The following is a 13812-nucleotide window of genomic DNA, read 5'->3' on the forward strand; positions in this document are numbered from 1 at the left end:
GCCTGCTGTATATCAGGGTTTGTCTGTGTCACAAGTGATACTCAGTAGCGTACAGCAGCCTGTTGCTCATCTTTGTACAGCCAGCATTGACTTTGAGCTTTCATTGGCATTTTGAGGAATGGAAAGAAAATATCTAATTCCATTTAGAAAGGAATTACGTGAATTATCACACATTTCTACGTATTTTCACATATGATAATTGTGACTATTCTTCCTATATGTATCTTTTCATTTGCTCAGTAGATGATACAAAATATTTTAAGATACTCTTTAAAATTATGTCAATAAAACTACTTCATTTTTTTAAAGCAACAGTTCAGTTTTGTTTAGTTTATTCACAACAAGCCATAGAAAGGTCACTGTATATTTGATATGGTGTAACATTATTCCTTTTTTCCTACCCCCTTGAAATACTGGTGAACTGGTGAACTTTTAAGGAACTATGGTCATGTTAGAAATCTGATCCTGCTGTATTGCATGATAGAAATAATATTTTAAATTACCAAAGCTTTTTCCCTTTAGTTTAAACCATGAAAGTAGAGAAATTGGTTTGTGAAAAGAAGCTATGAGTTGTAGAGGACATGCAGAATATTGCTGAATTGTTTCATAGCTACTTTAATTTTTTGTTCTGTATTTGAATAGAGGAAACTTTTTTTGTTGTTCTGTATTTGTATAGAGTAAATTTATAAGTCTGATGGTCTTTTAACTTTGTCATGTGTAAGCTACAGTTAGAGAGCAAAGTTGAACTCTGTGGAAGAGGTTTACCCCACACCGGAATTTGATAGTGCTTATGGTTAATTAACTTACTGCCTTTCACAGACAGCAGATGGGTAGGTTAAGAGTCCTTCTCCAACCCTTTTTGCTAGATGGAAAGTTAAGAGGATATGGACTTTCTTACTTGCTGAAGCACAGTGAGATGCAAAAAGAATGGGGATATGAAAATGAGGACTTGGCTGTCATGAGTAAAACAATTTTCTTTTCCCTAGATAACATGGTTAGAGGGACATTCCTTGGCACAGACAGTATTCACTTGCCTTTACATTCATAATCCGGACTTCATAGAAGATCCTGCTATGAAGGCTTTTGCTCTGGGGATCCTAAAAATCTGTGATATTGCCAGAGAAAAAGTTAACAAAGCAGCTGTTTTTGAGGAGGTACGTTTCAGTATATCTTATGGGTAAGCGTGCTACACTGTATGTAGATTCCTTAACACAAATGAAAGAGCATTTTAGAGAAATTTATTCCTGTTTGATTGGTGGGTACCATAGGAGCAGCACTTCATCCTCCTGAAGGTGTTAGACCTGGTCTTTTTCTTCAATGGAGATGTTTCCTATATTTTGCTTGAATATTGAGGCACATAAATATTTTATTCAGGAAATAATGCAAATTTTGTGGCTAACCATTTTAAATCACATTTACTTGTGGTTTTCATTCTGTTTAGTTTTTGATTTTTCTACTTTAGATAAGCATGTCTGTCTATTTGAAATGTGTGTATATATATCAGTGGAACGAGAACCTGGTTTTCTGTGCCCTTGTACTGGAGAAAACCTTGGTGTTTTCTGAACTTGGACACGTACTTCTTACTGACTAGATCTAAAATTGGTTGAATAGTACTGTGCATCCATCGTTCTTGAAATGTTTTGAGAGGATGACAATTGGTAAGAATTATGAAGGCATACTGGTATTAAGGGTTTATGCAGAAAATGGTTTTCCCAAGCTGGATTTGAACAGGAAAAGCACCCTAACCAAGGGTGTATTCCATTGCATAGAATAAAACCAAACTTCTATTTTATGCTTTTTTTTAATTTATTTTATGCTGCTAACAGTTTTAAGCTTTTTGTTGTTTTTATTTATATTGCACTACTTCATGCTTCTGCAATTTTTTTAGGAAGATTTTCAATCAATGACTTATGGATTTAAAATGGCCAACAGTGTGACAGATCTTAGAGTTACAGGTACAGCTTCTGCTTTCTGTGTATCTTTCCATTAGTCTGTCTCTTCTGAGCAAGCTGGTTACTTTCAACTGAATTTACTGAATCAGCAGGAATCTCAGTTGTTATTTTTTTCTAGTTCTGTGAAAACCAGTGGCTTGGTAAAAACCAAGCAAATATGGCCAACCATTTTTTTTTTTCTTGAAGAAAAGTTTCAGCTATTTATTTGTTAAATGCCTGAAAAACAGGAGAGGTGCTTTAATACATGCCAGCCAAGTGGCTAAGCATGGGATCATCCAGGACTGAGGTAGATACAAATCACACCTAAGTGTTCTTCTTGAATTCTGCTTCTCTGCTTTGCTATTTATTGTGATCTACATGGAGTGCTTTTGAGGAAAAAGTAGTTCTAAAGCTATAATAACATATGTTATTAGTGTATACACAGATATTTACATTAGTCTTTTCTATGCGGTGTTATTCATAGAGACTTGAACTTCCCATTAGTTTAATATTATAAGATTTGTAGAACACTTTAACTTTGGATATACTCTGATTTATCTGTTGTTGCAAGACGACACCAAGTTAGGTGCGTGTGTCGATCTGCTCGAGGGTAGGAAGGCTCTGCAGGAGGATCTGCATAGGCTGGACCGATGGGCTGAGGCCAACTGTATGAAGTTCAACAAGGCCAAGTGCCGGGTCCTGCACCTGGGGCACAACAACCCCAAGCAGCGCTACAGGCTGGGAGATGAGTGGTTGGAAAGCTGCCTGGCAGAGAAGGACCTGGGAGTACTGGTTGATAGGCAGCTGAATATGAGGCAGCAGTGTGCTCAGGTGGCCAAGAAGGCCAACAGCATCCTGGCTTGTATAAGAAGCAGTGTGGCCAGCAGGGCTAGGGAGGTGATTGTCCCCCTGTACTCGGCTCTGGTGAGGCCGCACCTCGAGTACTGTGTTCAGTTTTGGGCCCCTCGCTACAAGAAGGACATGGAGGTGCTCAAGAGAGTCCAGAGAAGGGCGACCAAGCTGGTGAGGGGTCTGGAGAACAAGTCTTACGAGGAGAGGCTGAGGGAACTGGGGTTGTTCAGCCTGGAGAAGAGGAGGCTCAGGGGCGACCTTATCGCTCTCTACAGGCACCTTAAAGGAGGCTGTAGAGAGGTGGGGGTTGGTCTGTTCTCCCACGTGCCTGGTGACAGGACGAGGGGGAATGGGCTAAAGTTGCGCCAGGGGAGGTTTAGGTTGGATATTAGGAAGAACATCTTTACTGATAGGGTTGTTAGGCATTGGAATGGGCTGCCCAGGGAAGTGGTTGAGTCACCATCCCTGGAGGTCTTTAAGAGATGTTTAGATGTAGTCTTTAGTGATATGGTTTAGTGGAGGACTTGTTAGTGTTAGGTCAGACGTTGGACTGGGTGATCTTGGAGGTCTCTTCCAACCTAGATGATTCTGTGATTCTGTGACATCCCTGTCATCCCGCATGATTTTTTTTTCCTAGTATTTGGCTAATACGTGTTTAAAACACTTCAAAACTTGCCTTCCCCATACAGTTTTCTTGCTTTAAGTGGTGTAGGTGTACCTAGGAATGCTTCTCAGCTTTTAGCTGTATTGTCACTTTTACAGGTATGCTAAAAGATGTAGAAGATGACATGCAAAGACGAGTGAAGGTATTTCTCTTATGTTTGCCTTGCTGATTATACTTAAGGGGTGCTTAACGTAGGTTTGGGAGAGGGAGAAGTTTGTCTATAAATGTTGATTGTGGGTGTTGATATTCTTCTGGCTCTTATGTAGGTATACTGTGTGACATTGAAGAATTCAATCTTCCTTTGTCAAAGTCTACTATATAAAATGTTCTTAAAATTTCCATAAAAAGTGGAAATTGACTATTTGCAAAGTAGACTGAGATCAGTATAATTACTGTAAGAGTGTTTTGGATGACTTAAGAACGTAGATTATATATTACGAAATTTTGAACTTGAGAATTGTTTTTTAGGTCTGTTTAACAGGTGGATGTTCTAGAGAGTATAAAGGTATTTTTTCAGCAGCTTCCCTTTGCAATTTTCAATAAATTATTTCAAATTCCTTTACCTTTTAGAGCACTCGAAGTCGACAAGGAGAAGAGAGAGATCCTGAAGTTGAACTTGAAGTAATGAATTAGTTACTTTTTTCTTCCTGATTTCACAAATTAGTATGTTGCTAACTTAAATCAGTAGTTCAACTTGTGAGAAGTGTGTGTCACCAGTGTTGCTGCTGCTCGCATATCTGAGCTTCTCTAAACGTGGCCATGAGCATAGCCCATCCTAGTAGGTTGGATTTTAAGCTCTGAAAAGCTTCTGGATTGATACTGCTGGGAGAATAGTGATGCTGCTGCAATGCTGCCATTTATTTATCCATCTCTCAAGAAAAGATAATTAGCAAAGTAGATTATCAATCTTCTACCTTCTTCCCTCAGTTCCTTCCAACAGCGTTTACCGCTGCTGTCAGCTTCCCTGTCAAAGGAGAAACTAGGAAGAGAAGATGGAAGCAGTGTAGCTCCTTCCAAGAAGAGTGATGATTAGTGTATTTGATGTAGTTCGTATAGAAGGGTATGGCTTTTCTTTCCCAGTAACCTAATCTGTTCAGAAATAACCTGTAATGTGGATTTTCAGGAAAAAAAAAAAAGAGAAAAAGTCAGTTTCTTTTAATAGCTTGTGACTGTTCACCTAAGCTGAAATTTGAATGGCGTTTGCATAGGAGTTAGCTAGTGGTTGTACTTTACTGAAAGTATCTTTGTATTTTTTTGTTAGTGCTTTTTTTTTTGGTTAGTGCTTTTCTGGCAGCAGCACAGATTTCTTCTATAAATTCTGTAACTCTTCTTCAGGAAAGTAGATAACCTGTTTTTAAGACTTGGGAGCATAATGTTATAGGTTTATGGAAGATATTTTAATAAGTTTCAGGATTTAATTTTAATTGAGTGTATTGCTTAGTAATTTGAAGCATTTTTTTAATTACAGCATCAACAATGTTTAGCTGTGTTCAGCAGAGTAAAGTTTACCCGGGTGCTACTGACCGTTCTAATAGCATTTACCAAAAAAGAGGTACGTTTATTTGTTTTTTGTGTGTTTTCATTATAATTCTTTCTCTAAAGTAGAAAAAAATATTCTGTAAACCTGAGTTGATGTTGCTGCATGTGCAGGGTTGGGGAAGGCCTTGTAGTAGCTATTGTCAGTTTCTGTTCAGTTTTTACGAAAACGTGTGAATGGGCAGTAACTGATGTTAGTATGACCTTGTACAGAGAGACAATGTCACTTCTAGAACATATAAAGAAAACATTTACAGGTTTGGGATCGCTCTTTTCACACTCACAAGAAAAACTTTTCTTTCTCAAGTCCTGTCTCTTTGTCAGTTACCTGACACTGGGCTGTATTGTGTCCATCTCTAGAGAATCATTAGCTTTTCCATCCATGTGGGTATTGAATTTATATCTAGCTGTCTACAGGACAGTTTAAAAGACCTTTATTAAATTGTCAGGTCCAAGTGTAATCGATAGACATCAATGTTCAAGAAAAAGGGATTGAGTAGTTGAGAAGAATTACGCTCTAACCATTTGTAGAATGGAAATAAAACTGTGATATGGAAATGATCTACTCTGATCTACAAGCAAATTCTCTGTATTAATTGCTATGAGTTAATGATATGTGCAAAACCAGGTCATCTGAGAGTCTGATTACTGTATAAGTTAACTTCACAGTCTACTTTGAATTGATTTAGGTCTGTGTAGCAGCTTATTATTGTAGTAGAATTCTGGATATAATAGGTGAATATTATGCGGAGTTATGGATCTTGTTCAGCTTCTGTTAGCTCTTATGGAGGTCTTAAACTTTTTTTACGTTCACTGGAAGTGCTAATAACTGTTCTCTGCCTTTCAGACAAGTGCAGTTGCAGAAGCTCAGAAACTGATGACTCAGGCAGCTGACTTGCTTTCTGCCATCCACAATTCATTACATCATGGTATCCAGGCACAGAATGATACCACTAAAGGAGGTAAGTATCAAATTTTATAATTTTATTCATTTCTTAAATATGTTGCCTTAATAAATTCCAATATTTAAGTATATTAAAAAAAATCACTGCTTATCTTGGACTAATAATACTTGTTATACAAGCTGTTATAGATCTGCATTTTTATCTCAATTTTATTTCTCTAAAAGTTGGTTCTTTTGAAAGTAATATTATCACTTCAAAGCCAGAGACCATGTGAGCTTTTGATAAAGTGTATTGCACTCCAAATCAGTGCATATGCTATTTCAAGATAAGAAACACCACCTCGCTTTCTGTGCGGGTAATTGCTAAGGTGTTGAGTTTTTTTTTTCTTTAATAGTAATTATCTCAGCTGGGGAGTTTGTGTCACCAGAAATTAACCGTCAGTTAAAAAAGTTAATTTTTGCTAGTGGAAACATTTGTATTACACTTCAAAGTGAGTTCTGAAAACACAGTTTATGTGCAGCTTTTCTCTCTCCCCCTTTCTTAGATCATCCTATTATGATGGGCTTTGAACCCCTTGTTAATCAGAGATTGCTGCCTCCAACTTTCCCTCGATATGCAAAAATAATTAAAAGGGAAGAAATGGTCAATTATTTTTCCAAATTAATAGACCGAATAAAAACTGTATGTGAAGTGGTCAACTTAACTAATTTGCACTGTATACTGGTAAGCATTAATATTTTGTATTTGTAGCCAAACATAAGATCTTACAATCTGACTTCTGAAAAAAATCATTCCATATATATAGTGCTGTTGCTCACTGCAGAAAAAACTGTGCTGTATCAATAAATCTTTCGGTATTTTCTATTGCTTTGTACCATTTCAGTACCTACTCTCTTTCATGATACTTCATCGTCGTCTTTTTTTTCAAAGACCTTTTCACTCAAACTTCTCTTTTTCCCATTATCTGTTAAATAATAATGAATGGCAAAGACAGAACATAAGCACATTAATTTATATCTGGTTCTTATTTCTTTGGCTGAAGAGCTGTATCTGCAATAGCAGAACACCATTCCTTCCTGTATTCCTTATTCTACGTATGTGCCTGTAACACAAGAGAGCACTTCATACATTTGCATTTAAGCATGTAATTCCTTGGATAGACATAAAGCTAAGCATCTGCCTATGTTCTTCCCTGAATAGAGATGCTGCCCTCAGTTACTGCCTGCATTTATTATAGGTGATTTAAATGCTTCAGATACTTTCTAACACAATTTGCTGACTGACAAAAGAGCAACAGTTATGTCAGGTGTAGTTCAAAGACCCAGCAAAAATCTTTTGTCTTCCTATAATCTGTTACATTAATTAAAACAGTATTTGCATGAAATACCTGCTGCCAATTAAACTTTGTGGTTTTGTTACATACCTGGTTCAATGTTGCTGAGACCTGAGCTGTTTCACAGTATCTTTTTCTGTAATATTAACCATTTAATTGTTGCATCTGAAAAAGAAAAGTCAAAACCTTTTGTTCTGTTCAATAATGGATAATTACAGAAGAAATAGATTTTAGCTTATATCTTCTGTTTTGTTCAAATTATTCATACTTATTTTCTTACAATTTGTATAAGCTATGTTATGTGCATGTCTGTGTGTGTGTATATATATACACGTGTATTTACACAGTCGTGTTTGTGTGTGTGTGTGCAATGTGTACATAAAATGCAACTCTATATATCTGTATGTAGGTAGATAAAAAGTTGGATATTAAACTGACTTGTCTTTTTTTTTCCTAAATATAACTAGGATTTTTTCTGTGAATTTAGTGAGCAATCACCATGTGTTCTTTCAAGATCTCTGTTACAGGCAAGTCCTAATCTATGTTGTTGAGTAAAGTACTTAAAATTTCATGGCAAATACAGATTCATCTTCTTATTTTAAATATTTAAATTATTTACATATCAATAATATACAAGTTGTAAACATTTTCTCTAGGTACTTAAGTATCAGATAAATGGAGTTTATGTTCTGATGTCATTTTTTTTAAACACATTAAAATAACGTTTAGACCATGTTAGTACGTGCTAAGTAGAGCACACTGTTGAACTTTTTTTCTCTGCCTTAAAACTGTACAGGCATTTTTATACTGTTCTGTACAGACTGCCTTAATCTGGGGCTGGTGTTTGTATTCAGTCTCCCTGTTGTGACCAAATTTCGTATATAGACTGCTTATATTCCTACAACAGTAACTGATGGTTAGGGCACAACAGGCTTCTATTTTTTTTCTCACTTTCACTTGCCTTGAGAGTATATTATATATTCCTTAACTCAGAGTAAAATATACTTCCTTATAAGAGATTTTGATTCAAATAGGGTGTCCCTGAACATCACATCCCCTTTGATCCTGATTAAGCCATGAATACATCTGATGGAAAATAACTATTGGCAAGTAAAACGTTTTCATAGTGTGTGTGTGTTCTGACTTTCTACTACACGTCTTTGTGCATTCCCTGTGGGTGCCTGGCAGCAGAGCTTTTTCTTCAGCTGCTGGTAAACCATGTAAGAAAGGGACAGTGCACACTCATGGAGGAAAGTGGAATGAGCAGCAAACATAACCAGTGAAAGCAGTAGTATCTATAGGATAGAGAAAAATCTGCATTAGGCCTATTTCTTTTCAGATTTGCCTTTTCTGCCTCCAGGGAAACTGCATAGCCTAGTTTCTGTTAATCTTCAGAAAGAAACATCTGTCTGATCAATTGTCTTTGAAGTCCAAGAAAAAATCAGTTCTCTTATGCAATTTACAGAGCTATATTTATATTAATGGAATACCACAAAAATGACTGATCTCATTATACCTTTATTTCTGAGACCGTCAGCTTGTACCTAGACAAATTCTTCTAATTTTTAAAGCAATCTTGCAAGTTTTTGATACAATTTAGGTACCATAACAGCTTCCTATTAGTAATTTCTGAAGCATTACTTTTAACTTAAAGAATGTTTCTAAAAACACGTTTTTACTTTCAGACAACATTTCTGGTGGATAACAAGAAGGTGTTTGGTACTCACCTCATGCAAGACATGGTAAAAGATGCTTTAAGGTCTTTTGTCAGTCCTCCAGTACTTTCTCCAAAGTAAGTGGATCTTGAATTGACTTGCATGTGTTTACGTATATGATAAAAAATATTTCTGCGGACATATGAAGGATGTGCACACTTTGTACTTACTTGCGCTTATTCATGAAGAAGTTAGTTACTGTTGATGCCTTCATGTTTCTTCTTGAATTTTGTCCTATGTAGACAGGTGACACTTATATTGATATGTATGCATATTGGTATTTCCGTTCTAGGTGTTGTCTTTATAATAATCACCAGGCTAAGGACTACATTGATTCCTTTGTGACACATTGTGTCCGGGTAAGTGTTCATTCCAATTACAGTAAATAAATGCATATATGAGTACTTCTTACCAAGATTTCCTACTGTTGAAAGTGAAACCATGTCTTAGAGATTCCTGATGTGAAGGCAAAATTGCAAAACTTTGCCATCTTGAAAATGAATACACTTTTAGAAAGTTGGTATAATAACTATGGCTGTTTTTTGCCTGTATTGTTCTTCCAGGTTTTTCACTGACATTTTGACTAACACGTCACATTATTAGAAATCCACACCCACAACCACAAAACAAATGCATAGCATTAGAGTAAAAAATACTTCTTACCTTCTCTTCTATTTGAAAATTTAAAAAAAAAATATGTTTGAAAAGGTTCTGTACTTATTGCTACAATGCAGCACAATGAAAAGATCAGAAAATAGATTTAAGTAATTTCTCTCTTCCCACAAGCGGTCTGTTCTGATCAGACTCCTCAGGGATGTGCATTCAATCTCATGTTGACTTACGTACAGAGAAGTAGGCACTTTCATTGCTCCACAGAGCTTGCATTCCCCAGGGAACCTAAAGGAACCCACCTCCTAATACAGATGTTTAAAACATGCCCAAGCAGACATCACAGTACTACTCCTCAAAGCAGTCTCAAAGTTGTGTTGAAAAATTAAAACCACTCTTTGTTTCTTTCAGCCATTCTGTAGTCTGATTCAAATCCATGGACACAATAGAGCTCGTCAGAGAGATAAACTGGGTCACATTCTTGAGGAATTTGCCACCCTGCAGGATGAGGTAATATCCCAGACAGCAAGCCAGCAAACCTATTGTTCTAGGTATATTTGTACCCTAGTGGAGCATATGGTATTAGATTCTATGTAAAAGAAGCAACTCATACTGTTTGTTAGATCTGTTGAACAAAAAGATACTGTTGTTTTTTTTTAATTATTATTTTAGATTAATTTTATCCTATAAGTAGTCTTTGGGGAAATCTGCTCTTGCATCTGCAATCCAGTGGCAACCCCACTGCTTGTGGTCTTCTGTCCTTTTTGAAACTGTTGGTCTGCAAGATGTTAGCAGGGAGAGATGTGTGAGATGAATGTCCATCAGGTTCCTGGAATGCATTGAGGACTGCTTCCTGCTACAGGCCCTCAATATGCCACCTAGGAACACTGAATTGCTAAATTTACTGCTTGCAAACTGAGAAGACTTAGTTAAGTTCTTAACTAATGGTGGCCTTGGATACAGCAATTGTAACAGTGTGGGGTTTAGGTTCTGGCTGAGCACACTGAAGACCAGTAATAGGACAAATGCGTAGATTTTAGAAGAGCCAACTTTAGTATGCTTAGCACCCATCTGTGAGGGATTTCCTAGGAAGCGCGCATGGAAGGGCAAAGAAGCTTGTAAGTGCTGGGAGTTATTCAAGAACAAACTCCTGGAATTGCAAGAATGGTCCACTCACTACAAAGGGAAAGGAGTGAGGCAGAACAAGAGACCACCCTGGCTAAATAATGAGCTTTTGTCTGTGCTTAAAAGCAAAAAAGAAGCGTACTGTGTATGGAATTGTGGCCAGCTATGCATTGAGGACTACAAAAACCTTGCTAGGGTACGCAGAGATACAGTCAGGAAGGCTCAGCTAGAACTGACGTTGACCAAAGATGTCAAAAACAGCAAGAAAGGCTTCTTAAAGTACATAAGCATTAAATAGAAGCACACAGGGGAGACACAGGCCCATTGTTGAATAGGACTGAGAGGCTGGTTACTCAGAATCCTGACAAGGTAGAGGTTCTCAATACCTTCATTACGTCCATCTTACCAGCATAGCTGGAGCCCAAATCCACACGATCAAGTAGTTACAATACATGTGTTACCGCACCAGCAAAGGAGGAAGACAAGTGGCAAAAGGTACCAGCCGCACTGTGAGAGGTTTTATCCTGATATAAGAAAACAGTTTTTTTTTTTTTTTTTACAATGAGATCAACCAGTTACTGGAACAGCCTCCCTAGGGATGTGATGGAATCTTTATCATTGAAGGTTTTCAAGATGAGGTTGGATAGGGAGCTGGGTAATCTCATAGAAGTGCCCTGTTCCGTGAAAGGTTGGACCTGATGGTCTTTGGAGGTCCATTCCAACCTGGGCTGTTCTGTGATTCTGGGAGACATATTTGCAAGACACTTCTGAAAATTAAGATTTATAGCTCTGTAAGATGCAAATTGCTAAATTTTTCTAAGTTTTAAGAAGTTTATGTGAAGGAAATAATAACTCTTAAAAAATATGTGCTTCAGCTTGTTTTGAACATTTCTCCAGAATGGACGGTAAAAAAAAAAAAAAAAAAAACCACAGGAAAAGGTATATTTCCTCTTGATGGGAATGTTTTATTTGGCAGTCAGAGGTAATGAAATAAGCAAATATTTTCCAGGATCTTCATGGTAAGGAGGACAGCCCAGAAAATTGGAGGGGAGGGGAGATTTTGTGTGTTCCAGCTTCTCTGAAAATGGTTTGCTTGAGAGTTTGCTGCAGTACTGCAGCCCAGAGACACTGTTTTTTTCACTTTGTAACAGGTAACGTGGGGTGATTTGTTCAGGACTACTGATAATATTCCTACTGTGGGATATTTCATATCTTTTGTACAATTACTTTTTAAGACTGCATAAGTCTTACTAATGTTTTACTTTCAGTGTTAGGCCACAATGCACTTCTTGTACACTAAGCTTAGAAATACACTTTTTCATTGCAGCTACTTTAAAAGAAAAAAAAAAAGGATAATTGCCAATATAGCAAAACAGATACCCACTTGTGTTTTTTGAGGTCCAGTGTTCACATGACTGTTAACAACTTTAAAATTTTAAATTTTAATAGGAGTAATGTTATTAGTGGTTAATAAACTTATTTCTCTGTATGACTGTATTGAGCATTTTTTTGTCTGTTGAGCTGAATTTTCTTATAGGCATGTGAGTAACCTTTCTGATTTCTGACAGTTCTAGAGCATACAGGTGACAGTATCTGGAAAAACATTTCTGTTTTTAATCTGGAGCATAGCTTTGCTGACCCAATTTGTATTCAGATTTTGTTAAGATTTTATTTCTGGCAGAACTCAAATGCTCTTCCAGTCATATGTTCTTCCTTCCCTGTCTGTTATTGAGTAGTTTGTTTTGCTTTCTTTTTCGGTAGGCAGAAAAAGTAGATGCAGCACTTCATAGTATGTTACTGAAGCAGGAACCACAAAGGCAACATTTGGCATGCTTGGGCACCTGGGTCCTATATCATAACCTTCGTATTATGATACAGTATCTTCTGAGTGGCTTTGAGTTGGAACTTTACAGTATGCATGAATATTACTACATATATTGGTAAGAGGATGCCTTATTGACAGTTCTTGGGGGAGGGCTGCTCCCACTGAGTTCTAGTTGCAAATATTTAAAATAGGGACTTCAGTTATTACTTTTAATCTCAGGCTTGCTCAACACACGGTTTAGTTACCTATTCATAAAATTACAAGTGGAGAAGAAAAATCTATTGCTGTCTTTCCTAGGCTTAATAATTAGTGTACTTAACATTTTCTTGAAATAGTAATTGGTTCTCTGTTTAGCTTTTGAAAACAGTATCTTCGAATGAAAATAGATGAAAAATACACTGGTTTTGGCAGAAGAGAATGCAGAAGGAAAACAATTTCCTTTATTCTTTTCTGTCTTTGTCCTATCAAGATCAATAATCTCATTGATCGCTTTAGCATTTTTAAAAAGAACTTCAGAGTTTTTAAGTTGTGACTGTCATCTAAAAGGTGACTATGTAAAAACATCTCATTCTTTGAGCATATTTGATGAGGTACCTGCATTTAGTCAAAATGATCACAGTATATGGAGTCAAAATACTTTTTTTTTCTTTACCTCACTATCATTCATCTTCATTCACATTAAATTATTTTTCATAGTAGATGTCTTGGTCCAAATCAGAAGATTTTAAATAGTTCATTTTTTTGGTTCAGCGTTAAAAAATTGATGTTGAACCTTAAAGTACTTCTGAAAGAACTTTGAAGTACTTCTGTACTTTTGAGTTTGTTTTTTATGAAGCTACCAATAAAAAAAGCTCTTACCATGTAAGCTGTCAGCCTTCTTTCTGAGTGATGAGACAGGTTTAAATGACTTTAACTTCAGTGCATCTCATTATGTTTTGCATTGTTTCATTAGTGGATTAAACATTAAGTGGGAGAAGTAACACTATAGATATTTACCAGAAGATTGCAATATGCTCTAAGTATTACCTTAACAAGTAATACGAGGTTTTCTGCAACTTACTATTTTACCTGTCTGTATTTCCCCCTCAACTCCATTTTAATAAAATCATTCTTAACCAGAACTATCACATCAGCTGTTTTATCTCCTCACTTTAAATGAAGAAAAGAAAAAAAATAGAGGAAGTGTCTGAGAGGAGATCTGCAAATTTCTCAGTAATTTTTCTTCTGAGTTACAACTTCTTATGAAACTCTTTTTTTTCACGTGCTCCAGATTTGTAATTTCTGCTCTTTTTTTCCCCATTCCTTTTGGTTTGAAAT

General features: G+C 36.5%; 1 protein-coding gene across 4 annotated transcripts in view; it reads left to right on the forward strand.

Moving 5' to 3' along the window:
* NAA35 (N-alpha-acetyltransferase 35, NatC auxiliary subunit) overlaps positions 1-13812 on the forward strand; it is a 42129-nt gene that overhangs the window by 22263 nt on the left and 6054 nt on the right. For all 4 annotated transcript variants that reach the window (XM_040540816.1, XM_040540817.1, XM_040540819.1 and 1 more), the window contains 12 exons: positions 987-1154; positions 1889-1955; positions 3546-3589; positions 4018-4068; positions 4916-4999; positions 5831-5945; positions 6433-6611; positions 7689-7748; positions 8907-9013; positions 9229-9295; positions 9957-10055; positions 12432-12610. In XM_040540816.1, coding sequence (XP_040396750.1) covers positions 987-1154; positions 1889-1955; positions 3546-3589; positions 4018-4068; positions 4916-4999; positions 5831-5945; positions 6433-6611; positions 7689-7748; positions 8907-9013; positions 9229-9295; positions 9957-10055; positions 12432-12610 — 1220 coding nt within the window. The remainder of the gene's footprint in view (positions 1-986; positions 1155-1888; positions 1956-3545; positions 3590-4017; positions 4069-4915; positions 5000-5830; positions 5946-6432; positions 6612-7688; positions 7749-8906; positions 9014-9228; positions 9296-9956; positions 10056-12431; positions 12611-13812) is intronic.

This window comes from Cygnus olor, chromosome Z, assembly GCF_009769625.2.
Source record: "Cygnus olor isolate bCygOlo1 chromosome Z, bCygOlo1.pri.v2, whole genome shotgun sequence".
Lineage (NCBI taxonomy): Eukaryota > Metazoa > Chordata > Aves > Anseriformes > Anatidae > Cygnus > Cygnus olor.